Source organism: Struthio camelus, chromosome 6 (assembly GCF_040807025.1).
Source record: "Struthio camelus isolate bStrCam1 chromosome 6, bStrCam1.hap1, whole genome shotgun sequence".
Lineage (NCBI taxonomy): Eukaryota > Metazoa > Chordata > Aves > Struthioniformes > Struthionidae > Struthio > Struthio camelus.
This window is the reverse complement of record NC_090947.1, coordinates 15,461,693-15,487,873: the sequence shown is the minus strand read 5'-3', so window position 1 is coordinate 15,487,873 and position 26,181 is coordinate 15,461,693. Positions and strand designations below refer to the sequence as shown.

The 26,181-nt window shown below is 35.6% G+C and overlaps 1 protein-coding gene across 4 annotated transcripts in view; it reads left to right on the top strand.

The window, feature by feature from the left end:
* The window catches only part of GULP1 (GULP PTB domain containing engulfment adaptor 1), a 149,619-nt gene extending 125,125 nt beyond the window's left edge, over positions 1–24,494 (top strand). For 2 of the 4 annotated variants that reach the window (XM_068948335.1, XM_068948336.1), the window contains 4 exons: positions 9,696–9,834; positions 17,172–17,266; positions 19,251–19,286; positions 23,720–24,494. In XM_068948335.1, the coding sequence (XP_068804436.1) occupies positions 9,696–9,834; positions 17,172–17,266; positions 19,251–19,286; positions 23,720–23,791 (342 nt within the window). In that variant the 3' untranslated portion in view covers positions 23,792–24,494. The remainder of the gene's footprint in view (positions 1–9,695; positions 9,835–17,171; positions 17,267–19,250; positions 19,287–23,719) is intronic. The other 2 variants (XM_068948337.1, XM_068948338.1) reach the window with 1 other exon arrangement.
* Positions 24,495–26,181: the final 1,687 nt, after the last annotated feature.

Below are 26,181 nucleotides of genomic sequence, written 5' to 3'. Positions count from 1 at the left end.
TGCAAAAAACATAGTGCTAAAAATTCTTAATTGGTAGTTATCTGGCATCAAAACGTGCCCAAAGAAAATTACAGATGGTGACTCATGCGAAATCTATCAAGAGCCTAACTTAAGAGAGAAAAGTGCAAGTACTCTGTGAATTGTAAGCCTAAGCTTCATTTTAAGCACAGAGTTCAAAACATTTTGGAAAATGGACAGTTACCTATGAGAGAACAATTTTTTTGACCTGGAACATCCATCCCCAGTTGTTTTGATTGCATTTTTTTTAGGCAATAATAAGAGAAACAACTGCTTTATTTTTTTAAGAAAGAAAATACACTTACATGTGAAAACTGAAAAAAGAGAAGATATGGACACCTTTTCTCTCTACAGTTCTGAAGTAGTACACATTATAGGAATGTTTGGGAAATACATGGGATACATAATATAGAACTGCTTTCCTGATTGTCCTTACCAGTACTACTAATTTTTTGGCAGGGCACGTAAGGAATTATTTGAGGAGCTATTTTAAAATACTGGCAGACTGAAACGGGTACAAACTATATGCATCAAAAATGCAATATTACAACACTTAAAAATGTTCCTTTTCAGTCTCATTGGAATGATTTCAGAGATTTTTGCAATATTACCCTTCCTCGGGACTTGAAATGCATATTAGCTCTTGGTTAATCCCAGGATGCTAATTTTGAGTAAATATAAGTTGTTGGCTATTCAATTTAATCCGGAGAACCGTGTAAAAACTTAAGAGAACCCCCTGCGAGGTTGTACCCTTTTCTTGTATGCAGAGGTACTTTGTTTATCTAACTTCAAAAGCTGCTACATTTGGACTTTGCACTAGTTTGAAATATGTGTGTGTATTTTTAATGCACCCTTTACATTTTTCTGAAGTGTTAGTGGATGCAAACTATTGACAGCAAGTAGGCTTCTCCTTTTAAGGGGTATATTTGCTCTCACTACCACAATTTTTCTGTGGTGGTTCTAAATCTAATCAAATGACCAAGCTAACATCAAGCTAATTTAGTTGCTTTTTTTGTCAGTTCATAAACTGCATGGGGAAAAAAAAAATCTGTTTGAATCACTTAAAGGAGCCATTAAAAACAATGAGAACATAGTTGGAAGCACGAAAGAGACAACTGGATTGTATAATCAAATGCTTTAGCATAAAATTTATTGGGAAAGTTAAATATCAGAGTGTGAATCTTCTATACATTTTTTTTCTGTCAGGGTATTATAACTATTTAGAATTATGTTTGTTCAGCATGTTCTGTTTAAAAAAAAAAAAAAAAATTGCTTAGTGATTTGGGTTTTTTTCCTGTTTTGAGTTGTCATGTTTCAGTATTGCTAGTCTTGCTAAAGTTTTAAGAAGTTGGCCACTAAAATACATATATTTGCCAAAATGTAGAAGGCTTATGCAATAGAAACTGTTACCTTTTTATCATTTCCTGAGTAGATTTCTGAAGGGCATGCTATTATCAAAATGTGATTTCCTTAAAATAGTTCACCTATATAGCTACATTTATGTTTGGCATAGGAACTGTTGGCATGGGATGTTTTTTGCTTTGTGTCTTACTCCCTTGGATGCACAGCTAAAGTTTCCATTACTTTTGTATCTGTGTTGTTTACTTTCCTCTGTTTTAGTGGTTTGGCAATACATTAATCACTGGTCTTTCTTGCATTTGGTCTTGATTATGTGGGGACAATCTGATTTTCATTTTATTTTCTTATGATGAGACTATTCAAGTCTGTATCACAATAAAAGTTTGGATACTGCCCCTATGTGTAAATACAGCTTCTAAAGTTCAGTGCATCCCCGTAGTTTACATGACCTCTTTTTGATACATAGAATGACATCGAGCATATTGTTACTGTTGGTGCTATTTAGAGTAGCCTAGAGTAGCTGTGTACACAGCCTTCATGTGGGTTACCAGTTGCATACAGTTAGCGCCATCAGTTTTTCTAGTAGAATAAACAGTACCTCATTGGTAACCTCTGATGAGAGGAGAGAGATATTTATTTATTTTAGGGATGGTTGAAGTTTTGGGCACTCCTTGAAGGTTTTCTCTTTGAGCAAGATGGTTAAACAGAGAAGGCAGTTGTGACAACTGCATAAGTCCACTGTTAGATAGGAAAGACACCAGGAATATTTAGGAAAAGAACTTAACGGGACAATGAAATAGGAAAGAAGCAGAGTCCAAGGGCAGTAGTAAAAGGTAAGGGGAAATGGTTGGAAGGGAGAGAAGCAGCCCAAAAGGAACTGTGTTCCTTCCCTAACCATAAGTGTCAGGGAGGTTTCAACTGTTTTTTTGTCCACTTTGGTTGGGGGAATGGGAGGGTTGACTTGCTAGTTGCTATGAGATCTTCATACAGATATTGAAGAAGCAATCCTTCTTGTCAAGGAGTTGTAATATGTACGTGCCAATGTAACTCAATCTTCCTCATTGTGGGAGTGTCACCAGAAAAGGCTTTTTTTTTTTTTTTTACCATTGCTAGATCATTAAAAATATTGATTGATTAGAGATTTTTTTAAAATTCTTAATGATATAGAGGTATAGGTCACATGAACCTGTTATCCTCATTAAAAGCTTTAACATGTGGGGGAAAAAAAAGAGACAAGTCAGAACTGTATGCATATTTTTGATAAACAATTTCAGAATATGTTTAGGCACATCATTTGATTTGTGCTGCCATTAAGACTGCTTGCCAAGTGGGCACACCTTCGTATTTTTTATTTGCCCTGAAACTATCTTCTACTCTTTCAATTGTATAATATTCTATATCGTGTTCACTGAGAGAGACTTTGTTCACTAGGATTTAAAATTCTATTGATGTTTATGATTTAAAAAAACTTGAAATTGCTGATGTCAGATTTCATGTTACTTGAGAAGTACTAAATAAGCTGAAGATATAACAGCTATTTAATGCAATTACTGTTTTTACAGTACTGTATGAATTAATCAACTAATAGATCATTAGTAGTCCCAAATCTCAAATAGTTTGTAATCGCTAGTTTTGTAACTAACTGCATAATTCCAGTTCTAGGTCACAATTTCCTACAGCAGTTACCGCAGTTACATACTGTGGCTGTTAAATACATTACCGACTTAAATTTGATTTAATAAATAGATTAATATTCTAAGAAAAATTTATTTATTAACCCACTTATGTGATTACTGTTAGTATATGGCATAGCGATCGAAATCAGTGTCTTGAGACACCTGGTTGAAACCATTTCTGAAATGATTTCTTATTTAAAAAAAAAAGCTGAATCATGCTACATTTTCTAGTATAAAGTAACCAAACAGTGCACCTTCAGCCTCATACTAAGTAGAATGAGTCAAAAATAGATGCTTTCACAGGCATGTAATAACATCTAAGCACAACAGTGACCCAGTCCACTGAACTTGTATGTTAACCTCGTTATGTATGGCTAGGTGAAGAATTATCGTCATACTGTTCTCTTGTGTTGACAAAAAGTGGCCCAAACTGGGAAAGTCATAATATCAAGCCTGTCAATATTGCATGTTCATTGTTGCTCAGTGGGAAGCTCAGAAGATACACTACTACCATACAGCATGGCAATTTAATATATTTTTACCATACCAGAAGTTGCAGTACTCCAGGTGCATATTGTTGTAACAAAGGGAACTTCTATAGTAGAAATCAAAGGAATAGGTAAGATTTTCTAAAATCCTTTGTAACATATGTTTCTATTCAGTGAAGAGAGAGGCATTAGTACACTCTGGTTTTGATCTCTCTCTCTATGATACACTTTTATTGGCAGCCTTGTGAACCAGGAAATTACTGGACTCCCAAGTAACTCTTTGGCCAGCTGATAAGTCTTGTTTACAGATCAACTCTTTCAAGACCATGTGGGAATTTAAATGGGGAGCAGAAAGACTTTTTGAAAGAGCTTCTTAAATACGCCTTGAGAAAGCAAAAGGCAAAACAACCAGATTCATCACTCCCAAGACCCTTTTAAGGATGCATCCTTTAGGGAAAGGGGCTATTTCCTTCTCCTTTCGTGTTTTCTGAATATTTTCTACTTTTTGAAAGCCTTATATGTCATCCTTTGCTTTGTGGCCTTCTATGTGTTATCTTTCCTTGTTGCATACACTTTCCTGCTATACCTGTCCCATCTTTGGGCTCCTAGAACGCCGAGGGCTATAAGCAATGAACAGCTGCAGGACTCTCAGAGGCCATGTGAGAAATGCTGAGGTCTTTCTGGCAGAACAGCACTCATCTTGGCACAGAATGAGGTGATGTGATTCCACAGCAGTGCAAATTAAATATATTAATGTAACTAAATGTTTCCAAAATGGTCATATAAATCACTGTATATTTTGCCTCACCATATCTGGTGCCAAACTGCCTAAGATTTAACTTTCATTTATCAGATAATTATGAGAAAAGATGTCTGTTACAAATTTTATATCATTATATTATTGTATTGAAACCTTTCAATAGATGTTCATTATCCTTTTATATCTGCTGCTTTGCATCCTATATGGATTTTGCTAGTTTCTCTATTTTTTCTTAATGTGATAAACATGCTTTTTTGTGGAGACTAGTCATCCTCTGCTGTTTTGCATTTCAGGGAAACAATTTGACTGTTTGCATTTAATACCTTCCAGGGTTTAACTATTATGAGATCTATTTTTGCATATATACTTAGGAGCAGTATTATACAGTAATGGGAGAACAATACATTGCAAGTCTTGTGTAGTTGTAGCGTAGTGAGACTCTTGAAGACAAAAGACTTGCATCATTTTGATTAAAATTTCATACCTATAGATTGCAATTCCAAATCTTCAGTTTCAGAATTCCAGTTTGGTAATGGAAGTATTTGTAATTGCAATAAAAACATTATTTTCCTTAAAAATGAAATTTTTCTCATTTACAAAAAAAAGTTTCTTATGGACACTTATATCCTTAACCTCGCTTACCTGTGAAGAAAGGAAAGAAGAACTGAGGCTCAGTTTTAAAAGATTTGAAATGTTCTGTTTTCTACATAACTATGAAAAAATTGGTTTAAAAACCATTGATCAAATCCTGATCTAATAGAGTTAGGCCAGACTTTCAATGAAATGATGGTATCCTATCGGTTATGTAACAACATATGAAGAAAGTAAAAGTAGACTTCAAATTTTTCACTGCATGTATGTAACAGTGTCTTCTCCTGGGCAAGCCAGGATGTTTTTTAGGCAAGGTACCTGCAGCATGGATCCGTTTCCTGCCTTCTGGGTGTGTAACCTCTTGCCCTAGCCGAGAACAACTGTCTGCACAAAATATCAGATATCTGTCCCTTCTGTTAAGATTCAAAGATGAATCTGTCCTCTATAGCCTTGTTTTAAAAAGCTAAGTAAAACAGCTTTGCACTGTTAAGGTAGGAATTATGACTTGGACTGAGTAGAAGGATTCATAGGGCATGTTTCTTAAAGATTTGTAGACTTCTCCTTTTTGCTTTTCCTTCCAGGATGAGTGCTAAAGGCTCTGTGCTTCTAGTTTAACCAGGTCAGAATCCATTGCTTTTGAAGCTTTCTAGGATTGCAAGTATTTCCTATTCAGGCAAAATTTAACAGGTTTTATGGGGGTTTTTTGTTTGTTTTTATCAAAATGGACAAAGCCTTCTGCTTTGCTCTCAATATGCAGTGAATCTCAGTGGAATATACAATAATGTACTTACCATTAACATGAGATAGCTAGGTTCAGCTTCTTGTACGTCTAATTCAGAGCAGGACCTTGAAGTTATTTGCCATCTAAGTTGTCATCTTGGATGAATGCTCTTACTGTCTGCCATTAGGCATTCTGATCTGGATATTATTTGTTTGCCTCGTTTTGAAGCTGTTCTGTGGTTCAGTGGTAAGGGGCCCTAGAGATCCAGAGAGTCTTATAGTCCTCAACATTTTTATTTTCCAGGCAGCAAAAGTAGTTTTATTCCATCCTGGATCCTGGGCAGTAGTAGAGGTTTGAGGATTCCTTTGTAATTGCAAAAAAGGATTTCAGCTTTTGAGTTACCTATTAACAATATTCAAGTTTGTTCTCTAAGTTAAATTAATTATTCATACACGTAGAAAAGATTTCAGAAGGGCATTAATGTCCATAAGTATTTAGATTTTCAGACCCCTTAGGTGGGGAAAGAAAATCTAGCAAATAAAATATAGTGATGTGAACCTTACAATTTGTACAGAGCTTCTATTGTTTTAGTTGAATAATGAAATTTTTCTTTCAAAGTTAGTGAGGTATAAATGCTAGGTGTTGCCCGGTACAGAGATCACAGTGAAAGAAAATTCTAGCCTATGCTTTAACCATTAGAGTAACTCTCCTTCCCGGAAACGTGCTTAATTGCTAATTTCCATGTGCGAATATGAGAGAGTGCTGATATTTTGGTAGGTATAAACATTTGTCAGTGCATCTGTCACACCCACTTTTGGAAAGATGTGTGCCTTCATTTTGTTTTGATGCAATCAAGGAGCAAATTGTCTTCATTCCAGTTAATGCTGGGCTACTTTTTATTGTGGTACACTTTTAGATTTTACTTTAAAATATTTTAGAGTTCTCTGTCTTGTCACTATAGCGCTGAACAGCAAGTTGCAAACAAGCCTGAAATGTATTTCTTCTTCTTTCCCTGATGTTACCACGTTCTGTTCCTCAGGATGTTTTCTCTTTCTGTAATTCCTTTTCAGCTGCTGCACATAAAGTGTGATAACAATGAACATATCTTTCAAAGACCCTCTACTTTTTTATGGTGTAACAATGAGGATTCACCTCCTTATTTAGATGTGTCTTCCATTACGCTTATTTCTAGGAGTTCTTCTGACTCTCGACTACCATCTGGATTGTTAATACCACCACCTTCAAAAAGTGGTCTTCAAAAGCCAGCCAGTGAATACAGCTACCTAAGACCTCATGTAATCCTGCTGTGCGAAAGCTTTTTTTTAACCTTTTTTAGGCTTTCCTGTTTTCTATTCTTTGACTTAATTGTGCGTTTTGGACAGTGGTTAGAAGACAGATGAGACACATCTTAGATTCTCTCCTGGTTACAGATATGGAATTTGTAAAGTTTTGTTTCTGCATACCTCCCCCCCCCATCCCCAAACCAAAAATTCTTAGTTTCCAACTTTTAAAAATTAATCCATTAATGAATTACTTCTGTGTGTTATCTATCAATCTTTTCTTAAAATCATTACACTAAGAATAGGTATTCAAAGCAAACAATCTAAAGGTCTCGTTTGAATGGCTTTTCTTTTTCCTTGGATTAGTAGAAAAGCAGTTAGCCATTAAATATCTTTTAGTATACCTTATAGAAACTGTGTGCAAAATGAAGGTTGAACATATCCTTAAATGTGAAATATGCATTTTGTCTGCTTTTTCATAGCAATATGCTAATACTCTCAACTTTTTCTCTATTTGCAAGTAACATTTGGCTGTATTTGGCAAATGTCATGGCTTTCTGCATGTGTTCACTAAATGAAAATACTTCTTGTGCTCATACAGATTTAGAAATATAAATTTCTTAAAATAACTAAATTATATTTTTACCTAAGCTAGTTGTATCAGTAGGATCAAAACGTCCAGTAGCTTCAACAAAATGACACGTAAACAGAAAATGTCAATGAGAAGTTTCTTTTGCCAAAAAGACTCATTTAAGACTAAACATAAATACTGTTTGTTTATTTATCTAGCTTCTATATAGGCATAAACACTCCAGCAAATGCAGGAAGATCTACTGTCCCCAAGTTATTCTGGGATTATCCATCAACTTCAGTGGGAAGTACAGGCTAATACACAGCACGTACCTACTCTTACTGAACCCAGTCCCACATTCGTGATGCAGACAAAACCTATCTACACTCAGTTTTTCTATAAAGGATATCAAGTTCATTATAGGTTTATTTTGGGTCACAGCACGTACATCATCCCACTTTGAGTGGCGGCAGATGATCTCCAACTATCTCTTCCAGCTTGAACTATTCTGACTCTCTGAGGTTGATGGAAGTCCCATGAACTTAGTAATAAAAGCTTATTGTGTCTAAACAGTGTTCACTCAAATCCTCTCAGAAAAGACAATCTTTGAAATTCCTATGCTAACTCCTGTTGAATGCAGTAAGAGTAGTGCATGTGTATAAAAGTCTTATAGATCAGTTATTTTGTAAAGCAAATTCAGCTCTGATCTTGTAGGGAATAACATGGCTAAGAGAATTGTTTTTTAAATAGATTGAAAAAACAGCATGTGACATGTGGATTATGCTTGGCGCTTCAGTGTACCTAGATAGAAATATTCTAGGTTCTTGGAGATAATGAACAGTTGTAGATCTCTACTAATCCAAATTTCAAATATAAATTCAAAATTCCTATTAAAAAAAGTAATTTAATACTTCCTCATATAGTTTTGTTTTTAAGCACTATATTTAATGGAAGACCATGATCCATATCCGTTCCTTCTCTGCAGCCATTGCATCATCCAGAGAGAGGTAGTTCAAGGCTACCTATGGACTTGGCTTAGAAATTTGTGACACGCTTTCTGTGAAAGGATTGCTGCAGTAGCTGAAGCACAGACACTGAAGGAAGTAATATTCCAAAATAAGGTTTAGGCCCATGATACTGTCATGGATATTACTCTCATAATGATAAAGATTTGCAGTTTGCCAAGCTGTAGTTTCCAGGTATTATGCGTGAAAGAATGTCTGACCAATTTAACCTGCGCTTAACTGTTCATGTGAGTGTTAGGGTCAAAGTGCATCTTTTTAAATGTAGCAGATTGTCCCTGTGCCTGGCAGTATAGTCTTTCTAATACCCAGAATATAGTATTTTATGTTGTTTAGGTACTAACATTAACGTGCAAACTAGTTTTGCGCATACGTTTTGCCTTGAGTTTGTCAGTCGAAGTTTTAATCTATTTCTTCTTCTGTTTTTAGTGTTGTTTGTTTTGACTTAACTGTGCCTTGTTTATGTCCTGGAGTAATAGACTGATGGCAGGAGGAGTGAATCATTAAATAAATATGTTTGTAGAACCATAGTAATTGTTGAGTAGGGGGTGGGAGGTATGAACTGGGACACAGTTTATCTAATATTTTTTGAAGCCTGCCAAAAGTCCCAGGCTTTACTAATAGAATCTGTTCTACTGCACATTCAAGGATGAGAAAGTTTTGATTTTTGTCTTCGGTATATTGCATTTCTAGGTTGATACTCAATAAAAATATACTGGAAGCTTTGGTCACAGCAATTTTCTTAGGTTGTCAAATAAGTGAATCATGTAAGGAAGAATCAGTAAAGCAGAAATACTAGGACTGTATCTTTTAATTTCAGCTACTGGTTCTGTGCATTCAGGGATATAGCGTATTGTTACTGCCTTGTTATCTTAAATGGGTCATGTGAACAATATTTCTATTCATACTTCTTTGTGGAATTTAGAACTGTCTCCAGTTTTTTCAGATTTAACTGGTACATTTCTGGCCATACCGCATGTACAGAAAAGGGAAAATTTACAATGCTGCTTATGTATTGGAGAGTTTCAGCACGTTCATAGACTCTGGACTGCAAATGCTATTCACTTGGTGTCAGGAACTGGGTTTTGCATGCTGTTGGGTTTTTTATCTTTTTTTAAAACTGTCGCTCTTGTCTGCATGCTGAAGAATTCAGTATTGTGGTGGTTTTCATGTAAAATACTGCCCTAATACTTATTGTCCTTATTGTAGGCAGGCAATGTGACACCTAAATCACCCTCCACTGACATCTTTGATATGGTTCCCTTTTCTCCCATATCCCCTCAGTCATCAACACCTACTCGCAATGGCATGCAGCCTCCTCCAGTACCCAGTAGATCTGCAGAGATCAGTAAGTTTTATAACTGACCTAATTTTTGCTTACGTTATATTTTTTAATAAAACATCTGAAAAGATTTACATACGTTTTGCATGACAAGCCAAATACGTTTTTTGTAAGTCACGTTTGATAATGCCATTTTGTTTTATACCATCTTCCCCAAAGACTTTGATGTTGCTGTCAGTGACATTGTAAACAATTTATTTACTTGCTGAAAATATTATATTAACAGTTTAGAGGGAGTTTGGGGATTATAACTTGGCTTTTCTTTTAACAGCATTTTTCTTGTAGTTAATTCAGGAAATATTTTGACTTTCTGTTAGTTCTTCCATGTCAAGCCGCAGTTTTAGCGTCTGCGTTTCTGGGGGAGGCAGCAGGCGGAGTAAGTATGGTGAAATGATGCTGAAGGGAGAGCTGAAAAAAAAAAAATCCCTGAAGTAGTAGTGTGTTGGAATAATAATTTTAGTACTGCTTTTCATATAATCTACAGATTTATTTTTCAGCTACAGTTGATGAGCCTCTCCAGATTTGTGGACCCCTTTTAAAAGTTCTGTAGCAGATGACTAGGAATAGCAAGTTTATATTCCAAAATAAAAGCTTCAAGGCAGTTAGGGAAAGGTTTTCATCTTCACTGGAGAACTTTTAGGAGTCCACGAATAAGTTTTAAAAGCTTCAGAAACCACTGAGTGGGGGATGGGAATGGGAGAAAACACAAGCAGTGTTAGAGGTTCTAGGATTATCAGTCTGCCCGTAGTATAGTCCACCTCTGATGCCTATTTTAGTATGGATAAGGAACATTGAAGTTAATGCCTGCCTCAGTGTAAGACCTCATTCTCAGAGTTTCTGCAGTCTGGGGAGGTACTGCTAGTACACGGAGTTTTCAGGTAAGGAGGAGAGCTGTGCGCAATTATAAAGACACATTGCAAAACTTCAGACAGTGTCTTCCCCAATGTGTTATGTAAACACCTTTCTTTCCATTGCTTGCAGTGCATGCCACCCTCTAAATAGAAAGTAGATTCCTAGGCTATTGATTCAATGTAAAATTCCTTCCTTTTTCAAGAGAAGACTTTAACTAAATTTAAATGAGTTTATGTGGGTTTCTCAGATATTATAGTAACAGAAGCAAAAATTAGTTTAACCTATTTTCTTTATGTTCTAGTAAGAAAAATTTTAATAGTTTTGTTTTTCTTAAACATGCTTTCAGATTTGTTCCTCTGAAACTTACAGACCTAGACATAAAATTATTGTCTGTGTATGTGTTCGACTTCAAAATTAGTAACTTGAAAAATAGGATTTTTTTTTCCAATTATATTAACTCTTATTCTACCTCTGCTTCTATTGAAATCAGTGCTAAAAATTCTCATGGACTTAAGTGAAAGTCAGCACTCAACACTGACCTTGAAAATTCCACCTTTGTAGGTTTTATTTGTTTAATCAGTGGGATTTGTATTATAGATAATACTATAAATAACTTATTTATTCACTGATATATGCTGTTTAGGAAGTGTTATATTGATTCTGCACTTTATTCATTTGCATTAAATTAATGTTCTCTAAGCATATGTGCAAGATTGATTCATCAACACCCTTTGGCATGTTTCAAAAATACAATTTGAAGCAAGAGATCAATATTTTATCATCAAACAGAGACTTACCATCTTAGATGAAAAAGTTCACATCCCATAAGAACTTCTTTCAAGCTGTGTAATATAACACTATTATAATAATGTACAATAATATGTTCTTTTATTTGTTGTTATTGCTGCCAGTACAGACAAGCTGACGTTTCTTTCTCCAATATAAGTGAAATGGATGGCAGCCGAGGGGAATTAGAATTTGGAGTATCCCCTTTTCTGAGGTCCTCTTTCATGTTCTTGTCTCTTTCTTTGCCACTGCACTTATCACTTGAGGGTTTTTTCAGTGCTTTTGATGAAGTTGTAGGATGATTTTTTTTTCCTGTTCTTTACCATTTTTATAACTTGGACCTTTATTGCATTCAGTAGTAAACAAGGAGAAAGATAAGGAGCAGATATGCCATCTTCTTTTCAGTGTCAATCTCAATTGCTCACTTCCTCTGAGCAACATATGTGGGATTCATCTGTCATCTAGGGATGACACTTGTGTTGCTCAAGCAAAACGTGCTTTTCAAGGCTGAAGTTCATCTTTCTTGTCAACAGGCTAGCTGGCAAATCATAACATAGCATGAAAGAAGCAAGTCCCTTTTTCAGGCAACCAGTAACAGCATCAAGTACTTTGAATTCTTCGAAGTGTTTCATAGGAGAAAATTGGCGTTTGGAGGACAATTTAGCTTTTCATAAATTAAAAAGTTCACATTTGACAATTTTGCTTTCCTCAGTTCCCCTTCAGGTATTTAGGGCTGAGCTTTAAGCTCCATAGTTGATCGTGTTAATTCTGACTTTCCTTATTTACAAATGGACCCTAGAGCTGACTAGAAAATTACAATTCCATTCAAGAAATATTTCAAAGTTACAACATTTCATTTTTAAAAAGTCTAAAAGACTTGTCCCAGAACATCTGGTTACTCAGTGAATCAGGCACTGGGATGTGGTAAAGTTCAAATTGCAGTACGCCTTAATTCAGCGTGTAATTTTGAAGCATATTTGAACATGTCCAATGCTATTATCGGTCTTTCTCTCATCAGAAGTTCCAGCTCTCCTTTGAGGCTCTTCCTAGGAAAAGCTTGATTAGACCACTGCGTTCTCATGGAAGAGTGAGTGTGGGCTGCTTAGAATAGGTGTGCGTGTATATGTATATATGTGTACATGTGTGCAGGCACACACAATCATATATAAATACATATATATGTATCTATATATATAACCCAACAAGCTATGTTAGACCCTCATGTTTTGCACCAAAAATTGGGGGTTATAACTGATGTCTTTTCCTTTGACTAGCTCTCTGCAAGTAGTTAAGAAACTTGACTTTCTAATTTTAATACTGGAAGAAGAGTGCAGCACTGGCCTTTTCTTGGAAAGATTATTATCTCTGGGAGATTTAAGCTTTTAAAAATGAGATAAGATTCCCAAAATTTCCAGTTTTTAGTCAACAGTATAGCAATATGGCTTCTCACTAAATGTCTGTTCGCTATTGGGTACCTTAGTAATACCAAATAGATTGTTTTTACTAAATGTCTGTTCGCTATTGGGTACCTTAGTAATACCAAATAGATTGTTTTTACTAAATGTCTGTTCGCTATTGGGTACCTTAGTAATACCAAATAGATTGTTTTTACCTAATCTAAAGAAAAAATTGCATGATTTTTAGACAGGGAGCTGCCTATCAAGCAAATACATGGCGTCCACATAAGTAATAATTGCAAAACAGTGATTCTTTCAAAAACAAAAACCTTTTCCAGAGTTATATCTCTACTCAAAATGTTCTGAAAATTACCTTTTAAAGCTAATTTTGTAGTCAGTAGCTTGCAGGCTAAACATAAACAGTGAAACCCAGTATAATAACTGCTCGATTGAAGAATTGACCGATGCATAGAGCAAACAAAAATGCAATGTTAAATGCCATGCAGCTGCTTCCTTCATGGAGTAAGAGACTGCAAACATGCTTATGGGTCCTCTTAAATTATGAAGAGGAATTAATTTTTATATTTCTTCTTGGCACAGCATTATTGTCATAGTTCAGAAGGACTGCGGGGAAAAACATTCTCTGTCAAACTCTTCAACGTTCATTTCACTCAAATGCATCTGCAATGATCCAAGGTCACAAGTGGTAAACTTGGAAATTGTTCCAAGATGCTGTCTTTCCAAAGATATTTATATGTCTGTTCCAGAATAATAGTGGAACCATTTTTTATGATGCAGTAATTCCAAAAAAAACAAATATGGAGTAGCCTGCAGATAAGGGAAAGGCTTCCTGGACTTCGCTACCCCAACTTATCCCAAATATTTTCTTGGGTGTTTTATCTTTAGTGTGATTAATTTTTATTTGTCATCACAGCTGCTCCAAGACATCTGGGGAAAGCATATATCAACATAACTCTATATCTGGAGGGTAGCTAAAGTAAAGAAGATTTCTGCTGCATTTTGTAGCCCAAAGTCAAATGTTTGTAGAATTTTGTTTGATTCTTGCTAGTTTTGAGTTTAATACGGAGCACAGGCTGCTACTCTCCAGTATTTCTTGTTTCTGCGCTGTTACTCTGTCCTGAGTGTCAGATAGGTCACAGGAACAAGCATTTATTACCTGTTCATGTCTTTCTGTGGTTTAAGTTATGGATGTGAAATGTTAGCAATTAATAGTTTTGAATTTTTTGGGTCAGTTTCTAAAGCTGTGAATTTATTTGCATCCAGGAAGGAATGGAATTGGCTAGAATGAGGAAAAGGAAGTTACATATGTTGTTTGAGAGGGTCAGTTTCAAAGGCTTACTGGTTGCTATATACTGGAGAAAAACTTGTCTGTCTGTACTACAGCTATTTTGGAGAGTATGCTAGGAAAGATAGTCTTGTTATGTTAAATATATCTTCATACAAATAATCTAGCATGAAATCAAAAAATTACTGATTTGTGCCATCTCCGTTGTGCCACAGTACCCCTCTGTACTGTGTGGTGAACACTAGCAGATAAGCCTGTAAAAATCCCATGCAACAGTGGAGCTTTTTAGTGACTAAATTTCAGTACTTATCCAGCTTCTGTTCAAACAAGAAACAGCATTGATGCTATTGAAAATGTGTCATGGAACTTTGTTCATCTGTGACTTTTAGCAGCGTAACCTCTCTTATATCCATTGACTTATTCAGCCTGTCTGCTGAAATGGTTACCAAGTTGTTATAGGGATAGTTCCCAAAATAATATTTTGTAGAAACCCAGCTATAGGAAATAGCTGTCGGTTTGGAATTTGGTTGTCTACAGAGCTTATTAGGCTCAGTCACTTCAGTGTAAAGTCACTCTGTAGCTAATTTCAAAGTATGCCTTGAATAACAATATAAACAAAGGAATTGTCCACCTGAAAGCAGGTGAAATCAAAAGAGCTATTCCTTCTGCACTTCTCCTGCTACTGAGCTCAGAAATGTTGTCATTAGTAAAAGCCTAATAATTAGGCGTGAATGAGTAACTGTTCAGAATTATGTGCAAAATAATTGCTTTTAGAGATGGTGATATTTCAGTGCTAAGTAATGCAAGAGTTCTGTTCTTTACTGTTCTTTCATAAATACATTCCTTGAATGTTTGCTAAGGCTTGGTGTTGAAACTGGCTGCTTTTAGCTATCTGACCGCACAGGAAGCTGTCAGCTCCTTTTTAGGGTAAAAAAAAACCACGGAAAAAAGAAAGAAAAAATGTACCTACATGATGACAAATAGACTTAACAAGGATGTAAAGCATAATTACTTTCTCCCTGGTACAGGTTAGGTTGACCGTCAAAGCTGCTACAGATCAGAAGGTTACTAGGTAGGCAGCATCAGAGCATGTAAGGACACTGGCCATAGTGGAGCATTCCATTTTGTCTGTAAAAGAAGCAAGGGACCAGGCAGAGTCTAATTTGTATATTAGCTTCCTAGTCAAAGAGTTTTTTGCATGAAAGTGGTTTGCCTGTGCCAATAAAGATTAGACTTTTACAGACTCAGATGGGCTTTTGGAATAAGCCTCTCAGATCTGAGCCGTCTTCTATTCCCACGTGATAGTTTGTAGCTGTATAGCCAGTTTTTGAAGTATGTAATTAATAAAGTTCCTACTCGTTTCTGTACTTTATTATGAGAACAATAATAGCTGCTAATTCTTTAAAATGCAATACAATATTGTGCAATGCGGCCTGATAAAACTAACTGGTTAGGTCAAAGCCTATGGAGAATGTCATGAATGATAAAACATTGAAGAGCCTTGACTAGTGCAGGCCTAAAATTCAAGGATGCTAAAATAAATAGGCATTTAGCTATATACAAATTCTTTAGCATTAATAACAAGTGGTAACACTGCAATACGGATTCACTTAACTTAGAAAATACTTTGCAGCGTTCTATTTAGTGTCATATAGTCAATTATCAGCTTCCATCTCATGATGTTACAGGTAATTTTTGGGGCAAAAACACAACATCAAGTGGTAATTTCAAAGAGATTAATAGACCTTTTTACTCTCATGGTTTTAAGCTAACATAGCTTTAAGATAGGTAGTACACTCTCAGGTTTCCTGCTGGGCAAGCGTGCAGGTTAGGAGATACGGTATGGTTTTAATTTTCTCTCCAGTAATAACAAGGCTGTATTAACTTTGCTCTGCAATTGTTGCAGTCAGTGTGGTTGAACTTTGTTAGCAAAATGATTTTCATACTGGTTTAGGTCAATCCAATGTGGGCTAGTACAACTGTTTCTAGATAGCACTCTTACATGTAAGGAAAAAACTTCCTATTGCTGCAGAGACAGAAAAAAAAAAAAAAAGATTACTTAGGCTAAAATGGCTAAATTTAGCCATTAAATTAAAATTAATGGCTAAATTTAGCCATTAAATTAAAATTAATGGCTAAAATAGGCTAAATGCTAGTTCCTAAACTAGCATTACAGTGTTCTAGTAAGGGAAAAAGGGAGGGTTCTTGGAGGGAATTCTTGTCCAGACAAAAACAAAAATAAAAACTCCCCCCTCCAAAAAGCACACTAGAATTAAGACAAAAGTGAAAGAGGTAAACTGTATGGTATTGACAAAGAAATTTTCAGTAATTCTATTTAAGGATCCAGGTTTAGTGGAATTCTAGGGTAAGTGACCTTTAATGATCTTCTGCTTTTCATTTTTTCTTTCTTGATTGTTAATCTCATCTAAGACTTAAACTGTAACAATTAGTTCTCGTTACTGCAAACTGTGCATTGAGGAACTCTGTCGAATGAAGGGCTTACCTTCCTTGAGTAAAGGTAGTTGTTTTTGCAGAGAAGTCCTTAACCTCATGGTGAGAAGTGGCAGACAGGGGACCTGAAGATTGGTTTGTTTGCAAGAATATGTTTCTGATATAACATTGAAGTGAAATTTCACAATTGATATACAGTTGTTCTCTCTTCATTTCTGAAAATCTCATATGTGCTGCTTCTAGAACCCATTTCAGTGGGAGATCTCTTACTTAAATTTGAACGACTTATCGGCTCCCTAAAATTCCTGTGGAAGGTAAAAGCATTAATGAAAACTAAATAGAAGCTTAAACAGAAGGTGATGGTGTTCTTGGAAAAATATTTGAGTGTTAACATTTGGAATGTTAATCTAGACCAAATTTAGATGTTTTTTCTTTTCAATTGATAACCCATTGCATGCTTAGATATGCTATTATTCAGCTTTTAAGGAGATGAGAGCTGTTGTCATAGACCATACCTTTTCTCTCAGTAACTCATTTTTCTGTTATTCCAGAGAGAGACCTTTTTGGAGCAGAACCTTTTGACCCTTTTAGCTGTGGAGCAGGAGATTTCCCTCCAGACATTCAGTCCAAACTAGATGAGATGCAGGTAACTATTGAGTTATCAATTATGTAGTTTTCCTTTGCCACATGAATATTTGGGAAATATATGTTTATAGTATGTTAAAAATATATTCGAGACTGCACACGCAAACAGAGAAAGGACTGCACACAGGGGAAAAAATGTTTTACTGACTTTGAAGTAGAATTGGAATTTGTCTGCCTGGGGATCCTTAAAAGTGTTAGTCCATGGTATTAATAGACAGCTGCACCAATTCAATGTTTCTCAGCAGCATAATCAAAATGGATACTGCTGCCCCTGCCTAGGAACTGATTGAATTGGAACAGACAGCTGAGGCGAGAGCCCTACAAATAAATACACTGATCTTGTCACTGTTTGGTTCCAGCAACCATCACCACCCCATATGCCCTGATGTTTCCCTCAGTGGCAGCAATCTGAATCTCCATAGCATTGGCAGAGGCAAAGTAGGAGTAGAGTCATGACAATTTTCTGCTGCCTGTAAAAATAGCCTTCTTTGACCAAGGTACTCTGGGACACTAATGAGTGTCACTAAACTAAAGAGAACTGATCCAAACTTTCTCAGTTGATGTTTTTTCATGAGAAAATGTTAATTCTGAAATATCAGATACTGACCTGATCTTGAAGCAGTTCTAGGAGAAAGCCTTCAAGTTGTGGAGAAAGTCATCCTTTTCAGTCAGACTTTCCAAATTGTTAGTTCCTTGTCTGCTGGCCTATCTGCTTCTTCAGCAACCTACCAACAGAATGGAAGGCTGAAAATAATGGCAACTTGAATTCCTGGGATCCCAGCTCCTCACCAGGCCCTGTTCACAGGGCTTCCACATCTCTTGGATCTTGAGAGCTCAGAAAGTAGAAGCTCTCAGGCTCCTCAGATTCCTATCTTCCATGTGGAGAGCAGCAGAAATATTTTGAAATGGCTGAATTAAGGTTTAATTTCTGTTTATTCTCCCAAGCATAATTTTGAACTCCTATTCTCTATGGAGTTTCATTTTTCCATGCCAGTTTTAGGACAGCACCACCAGCAAATTCAGCTTAGACACGAATTTTAGTTTCTTGCTCACATGCGCTCTAGCCCACATAATTCACACAGTAAGTAAAAGCCAAAACCAGCTTTTCACTTTCATTAAAATTGCTTATGTTTTTTTGGATGCCGTAATGTTATTCCTAAGCTCTTTAGCACAAAGAAGGAAATCTTCTAGTACTTCACATTGATATATATGTATTCATTGTGTATAGATTATTGGAAGAAAAACTATACTATAGTATCTGTGGATACTCAAAAAGTCCTATGACTACAGGTAAATACCATGCAGTAAGGATTCTTATTACAGACAATGGTTTGACAAAATTTTACACTGTTATGGTGTAACACATGCTAAATGCTATCACTTCATAAAACATCAGTGAGTGGAACGCTGGAAGGCTCTTTTATCAAAGGTTTTGAAGTCAAAGGCAACAGTCTATTCACTGTTTCTACGCTGGCCTAAAAAAACCCCAAACAAACAACAAAAAAACTCCAAACCCGCGGTCTTTACTATGACGTACTGAAAAGAATCTTGCATTGGTGAGGTATTCCCCCCTGCACACTTGTGTGTGTTGGTTCCACCCCCCCCCCCCAACTTTCCTAGGTGCTTCCTATTCTAGTCTCATAGTTAGAGAGTCTGTCATACCCTGACACCTTTACTGAAAATTGGTTAGTGGGTCTTTGTGTCGGTACAAAACTCGCTCGTGTATAATCCAGTTGAGATCAAGGGTAAAGCTGATCAGATGTGAAAAATTCACTTCTGATTTTGGCCGAAGCAAAAACCATGTACAATTACCTATGGCATCCTTCCATCACTTTGTAAATCACCACTGCTAGATTTATTTGCCAGGTATGTATGAGTTCTTTCTGTAGATGATGTTAGTATGAATCAGTGGCAGTACATAATGCAAATTGAAACATGTTTTACTAATATCTCTTTTATCTTCCTATGCTTCCTTGGGCGCCTAGCGTCAGCGATGGTTGGTATACCGTATTTTAATAATGGTATTTAAAGTATTTACAGTTAAAATGTGCATGTGTTCATGTCTGTGTGTGTATATATATTTTGTATGTGTATATTATGTGTAATCTTCTAAGAGTTGTATTTTATGTATGCAATTCTATAAAGAAGGATTTTTTTTTAATACTGCAACTTTTATGGTAGGGAAAGCTGATTTTAGTTTTCTTTAGTCTGCTTTGTCAGCCCATAATATTAAGCCTTAGTTTTCATTGTTTTCCTTTTTCACTAGTGAAGTCTTAATATCCGGTTGTCGTTATCAGATTGTTGTTAGTGAAATGGTCTTCGTGAACAATGACATCCAATTTTGTATTTTAGAAACAAAACCTTTGCACAGATTTCTGTGCTAATGTGTTTGTAAATTTTTTAATTGAAAATATTTACAAGATTTGAGTCCACATGACTTGGTTATCATGAAATAACAAAAAAGTGGAGGTTCCCTGGGGGGCTATTTGAGGCTTATTTTTTCCAGTGAAAATGAGCTTTTCTCCTGCCTTGTAGAGACTAATCCTGTCTCTTAGTACAAAACTGTCATTTTCTTGGGTAACTAAAACTTTCAGTACTTGTATTAAATCACCTTGGAAGTAAAACAGTTCATACTTCATATTGTCTTTATGCAGGTATGAACATAGAAACAGGGCACTGTTTGGATGCACGCTTTGGAGCCATTCCTGTTCACACTCCTGTCTAGTGTCAGGGGATGGTCTTTTTCTGCATTCTCTGAACATCAGCAGATTTTAGATATTTTCTGACCAAATGAGAAGTTACTGTTGCCTGAACCTTTAAAGTACAGGAAGCCATGCCACTCGTGTTGTTTTAATGAGCAAGGAGTGTGTCATGCTGAGAATCATGTTATTGGAATATGAAATTCTGTATTTCACAAGGCAGAATATTTAAAATACTGCTTATTAAAATGAATGATACATATCTACAGTTCTTAGCATGAATCAAGTGCTAACTATATATGTCATGTTTAAGAAAAGATATTCTGCCCATTAATCTAGTTTAATAGAAAAATGGTAAAGCATAGCTGATAATCTGTTCTTCTTCCCAGTCATTCCAACTGACATTGTTGTTTTTACAGCTGTGAATGCTGGGTTTTGGAGTGGAGAGTTTAAAGCAGGCATATGCTGTATCATGGATGTCATAATCATACAGCACCTTAAAATAGTAGCCAAAAGAACTGAGAGAAGCATGTAGTTTGGGTATATGAACTGTGTTCCTGAAAGTGGACATAAAGCTGTAATTGTTTGTCATTGCTTTAAGAACCTCAGTATAGGATGCTTGTTCTGTTATATACATTAATCACAATTCAACTGTGTCTCAGCATAAGAGACTCTTTGCTTACAAACTTTCTCTTCCTACAGCTTGGTTGACTACAGCTGGTTGGATTTTTTTAGTGTACCATGTTTTTGCCAAAATATAATTTTGCGGATTCTAAAATTATTTAAGAATTTGGCGTTAATTTGCAAAACTTGCTGTGGGAGATCTGAAGTCTGTGCTTTCTTGATCTGTAAGAATTTGATTGCAGTCATTTTGCAAAGGGGTCTGCTGGGCTAAGATGTTTTGAATTTCTCCTTTTTGAGTGCTGCATTTGATTTAATGGGAATACTGGCCTGGATGATACGGCTTTCCTCGTGTGTCCTGTTTTATACTCCTGTATGCTTTCCCTCCACCTGAATGCTCATGAAAAACCAACTTGGATTTGGCATTCCTTTAAAGTCTGAAAAACCTCAGATGGCTATCCAGATTGTCCTGCTGTATTTTCTGTGTGTTCAACCTTGTGATTGCCATGCTATTAACAACGGCAGTACCTGACCCTGTGATGTGATAGTGGGTTTTGTGTGGTTTAATAGGTGAACATTGAAATGTCATGTTTCTGTTAGACAGCTATATACATAAAGCCGTTTTTAAGCCTGCATGTATTAATAGTGTAGTTCCTGTGACAGTAGATGCTGCTTATAAATTCTGCCTATAATAGAAGCTGGATCCTTAGGCATGGTACTAATATATAGCACCTGGCAACTACATCGGTATTTTTCTTGTAGACCTGGAGGTAGTTCATTATGGTAATAAAGGGTAAAAGGCTTTTTAATAAATTTGATGCATATAGTGCAGCAATTTCTTTAATTGATTAACATTGATCACATTGAACATATGTGAAAATGTGATTGTTTTAAATGCAAAATGTAGAAGACAGCTTAAGAAGATCAGGAGCACTGAATGTGGGGGTAAGTGATCTGGAATGAGGTGGCAGAAGGAAAGGCTAAGGAGACCACTCTTTATCAAGAAAGTAGAAACAGTTCAGAGTGAAATCATACCAAAAGGAGCAGGTGATAAGGGACAAAACACCAGGTTGTATGGAATAAGTGAGGGGGAAAAAAAAAGTCACACATGATCAACATAGCAGCAATGAGATGTGAGTGCTTCCACAATGCAGAGATCAGATTTGCTTTTAGCCAGCCAGAACAGCAGCACTGGAAGTGCAGCTGCATAAGATACTAACCTGCAGTGCTCCAGATATATGGAGGAAGGCATAGGAGGCATGGTCAGTCACAGGGCTGGTACAGCTTTGAAATGGCTCTCTGTTAAACCAGTTGCTATATAGTCCTTGTGCCACTGCAACTGTGTAGCAGCTGTGTCGCATGTCCTCAAACTGAGGCACAAGCTACCCTTTTATACAACCTCAGCATTTCAGACCTACTGTAATTGAGGGGTTTATCCTTTATCAGTCAAAAATGTAGGGCTAATCCTGTGAATTCTATTCCTATGTAAGGAATCCTTCTTTGACTGAAGTTACATCAATTAAACTGTATTCTCTGGATAAGGGAACGGTTGTTCCCATGTAAAACAGGATGTATTTTACCTGCAACTTCAGATACTGTGTTTGCTTGAGCTATCTTCTGCATTGAATGCTGCTTTTGGTAGCTTTTCGAAAAATACAGAACAAAACATCAAATATGCCAGTGAGCTTTGGCAGCACCATGTCACCCAGGTAAGGCAAACTGGTTGCAAGCATACTTGGAAAAGGTTTACAGCTCAGTAGTGTTCTGGCTCGACATCTCATAGGATAAATCTGCTTTTAGGAAAATTCAGACTGCTTGGAAAATCTTGAGCCATTTGGTAATCATCTCCAAGAGATTTATTTTATTTCTCAGCATTATTCTCCTGATGGTAATTTCTGGTGGGATTATTAAACATTCATACACTTTTAAAATTCTAGCCTGTGGTTTAACTTTGTTCAAAATGAAGCTGATTTGACTTGTAATTTATCCTTTAAAGCTGAAAGGTATGCTTTTGAGGTGCTCCTATGCATTATGAGAAAAGGCTTGAGTTTAATCCCAGCAGAGATGACTACAAACGAATTTATTTTGTTTTACAAGATGTGTACATAAAAGCACACGTTTTGGATTTCATCACAAATGAGCAATGTTCTCTTAGGTAAACTGTGTGATATCACGGTGCTGAACTGAACACTGTGAAAGGTGCCACTGGAGTTGATGTTCTCGTGGCATTTCTGTGCAGAGCCCTTGTTTCCAATTGCATATAGTGTTACAATACTTTCACCTTTGAGTCGAGAAAATTTCAGTCTCTTGGATGACTTTTCTTTTGCAGGTCAAGCCACAGTTACATAGCTTCTTTTAAACAAAACACAAAAATAAGGAAACAAGAACGCTTTCCCTGTATTAAAAGGGATGTTGCAATTTTAGAACTGGTGCAAGCAAAGTACATTTTTAAATCAGAGCTACTGCTAATAAAACTAATGTGAGCAAATAAAGGAATTTTGATCTGACCTTTGTAAGAATTTATTTGAACTTTCTAATATCTATTGTATTTTTTTATGGAGTTACCTATCTTTGAAATTCATACTTTGTGCATTTGCAGTAAAGCAGGTATGATTTTATTGACCTTTTAACAAACTCAGATGACAGCAGGCTGTAGAGCATAGACCTGTCAATTTAACTGCACAGTGAACAGCTCAGAACAAACCTCAGATTTGGTTGAGTACTACTCTTATCTAAGTCTTTGAAGCATAAATATGATAAATTGTTTGCTCAGATGGGACTGATTTTTTCCTGCATATGATGTGTCAGTCATTGAATTTTACTCAGGAACAATGTGGTGCAAACAGGATAGTTTGTTTTTCTGTCAACTCATATATATGAATATCTAATATTTTTATTATTTAATATTTTCTTCACTTTTATATACCTATTTGGTTTTACTAGAGATACAGCTTTTTATGGGTTAATGACTAAGAGACATGTATTAAAAATCCGCTGACGAGTTAATGTAAATGTCTGTGATTCACTCTGAAACATCCTTATAAAGATGAGCTCGAGTTTAGGTCTTTGTTGAAAGAGAATAATCCTGTAGAAATTGCTTTCCCGTTTATTAACTCTATCTTGTTTCCTTGCAGGAGGGGTTCAAAATGGGATTAACTCTTGAAGGCACAGTGTTTTGTCTTGACCCACTAGACAGCAGGTGCTGATGGCAAGAAACTAAAAATGAAATTATCACACAGTGTTCTTGAATTCCAAACATGTATTCACAAATATTATCCACGTGCCAAAAATTGGTTTTCAACATATTAACTCTTGTAAGGTTTGCTTCTGTAAAATTTCAACTTAGTTCCAGTATTTCCCTGTACAAATGTAAAAAGTTGTACTTGTTTACAAAATATGAATTAAATTAGTGTTGTGTTTCTTTCTCTTATGCTATAGCCTGAGTTTGCTACACTTTACGATTATTAGCCTGGGAAAGTTTTCAGAAAGCTCATACATACCTCTCTGTTAGTAGACATGCAAGCACGATTTTCACTTAATATTTCACATGGTGAAATTTTGAAATGAAATTCTTAAGCCATTATTTAATGTCCAGGCAGTAAGATCATTAATATCTAGTTTAAAAAAAAAATTTTGAATTGCAATGAAAGAGCATTAATATATGCTTAAAAGATTAATCTGGATGCCATGTAACTAAGTTCTATTGCTGTGTATAGTTAATATGCGATATATATGTTACTAGTTCATAAAATGCAGAAGATTTTTAGGTCTATAACTCACATTTTAGAAACTAACAAATTGTTAGTCTGTTATTGGCATTTAATGATGAGCATAGAAGGAATGCTGAATTGCAGAATAGACAAGTAATTGCCCACTGGTTTGGTTTTTTATACTTGAGCTGTAAAGTGTGTAATTTGGAATTCATTACATAATGATCATAACTTAAAAATAAGATTCTGATCTTGCAGTGACTTAGATTTTTGCAATTTTATGCATAAGACGACACTCTCTTTACTGGCATTATTCATGTAAGTTACTTCCAATACCTGAACATTTAAGTCTAGGTCTGTTGAATAATTTTTTCCACCGTCTGCTTTAATATTAAATGTCTTACTATAATTTAGAAGCTTGCTGCAAGAATTCAGTGTAAGTCTTTGATACCCGCTATAACTGATGTTACAGGAAAAAACTGCACACCAAAATTTTCAGCTGTTTGTGAGTTTAATGGTAACTTGTCTATGCATACTCTTCACTAATCTTTAACATAAGCAATAAAATGACATCTTACACTCATCCTAGAGAAGTATTATCATTAATGTTTTAATGCCCAATCTCCATATTAATTAAATTCAGTTCTTTGAAAACTGTCTTTTTAGATTTGGAAAAACAAGATTTCAGAGATTTTTTTGGATATTTTGTTTCCTTTTGAGGAGAGATTTTTTTGGTGATACTTAGGGTTTTGATCTTAGGGGCTACAGTTTACACAAAAAACGCATTTTGTAAATTTGCTTTTACACATGTATCTTTATGCCTTGTTCAACAAAGCACTTCCACATGTAAGTTGAAGTCCAATTAAATGAATGGCATTACTCCTTTGCTTAAAGTTTGACATATGCTCAAATACCTTGCTGAATGTGAGCCTTAATGTTCTACGTTGTTAGTCTTCCTCTTTTATTCTTTGTTCAGCATTCATATAGAGTATTATATATATATATATATAAAAAAATCACTAACAAGTAGAATAGTATATGTTTCATAAAGAAAAGTCTTTATAATTGTTTGTCATATGGTATTTTGGAATTTGTATAATGAGGATGTTTAGTAGCTATAGCAATCGCCTTTTTTAACAAATAGAATTTGTATTTTTATTGTATTTTAAAAAGCTTTACATAATGAGCATATATTTAGTGGCCATTTATTATCAATGGTAACACAATACTAAGATAATATTTGCACATTTTAAGAAAACCTTTTCTTTACTGATTTGTATGATAGTTGACTGCAAATGGCATGGTTAAATATTACGTAACTGGCCAATCCGTACAGAAGTACTTAACACAACAGTGCATTTTTAATGTAAAGGTTAAGTGATTTGGTTGGAAATTGTATTTCTATGTAATTTCAAATGTCTGTTTAATTTTGCTAAAATAAATGTTTTTAAATAAATTGCATCCCTGAACATAACGTTCATTCAGCAAAACGCCCTGGGAGGGTGGGAAGTTATGTGAGTGTTGGGCAAGACCTAATATGAAAAGTGATTTAGTGCTGAAATACATCTCAATCACCTTATATACTGGAAAGAATCTGATCTTAACCAGTGTAAAACAGCTCCATTGTTTGACCTTTATTGTTGAGTATAGCCTAATCTGTAATTAGGAGAGAGCAACCTTGCTCCATATTTAGTACCTAATACTCCCATTTTCCTTCTTTCCCTGTCTCTCCACAGTATTTTGTGGACTTAATGGACTTTTTTATACTTAGCTACTTAAAAGACTTTAGCTGTTAAATGACCCCAGTGGTTATCTGAGGATTAAAGGAGGTACTAAAGTCTTCCTGAATCCTAGAAAGCAACCTCTGTAAATCAGACATGTTAATG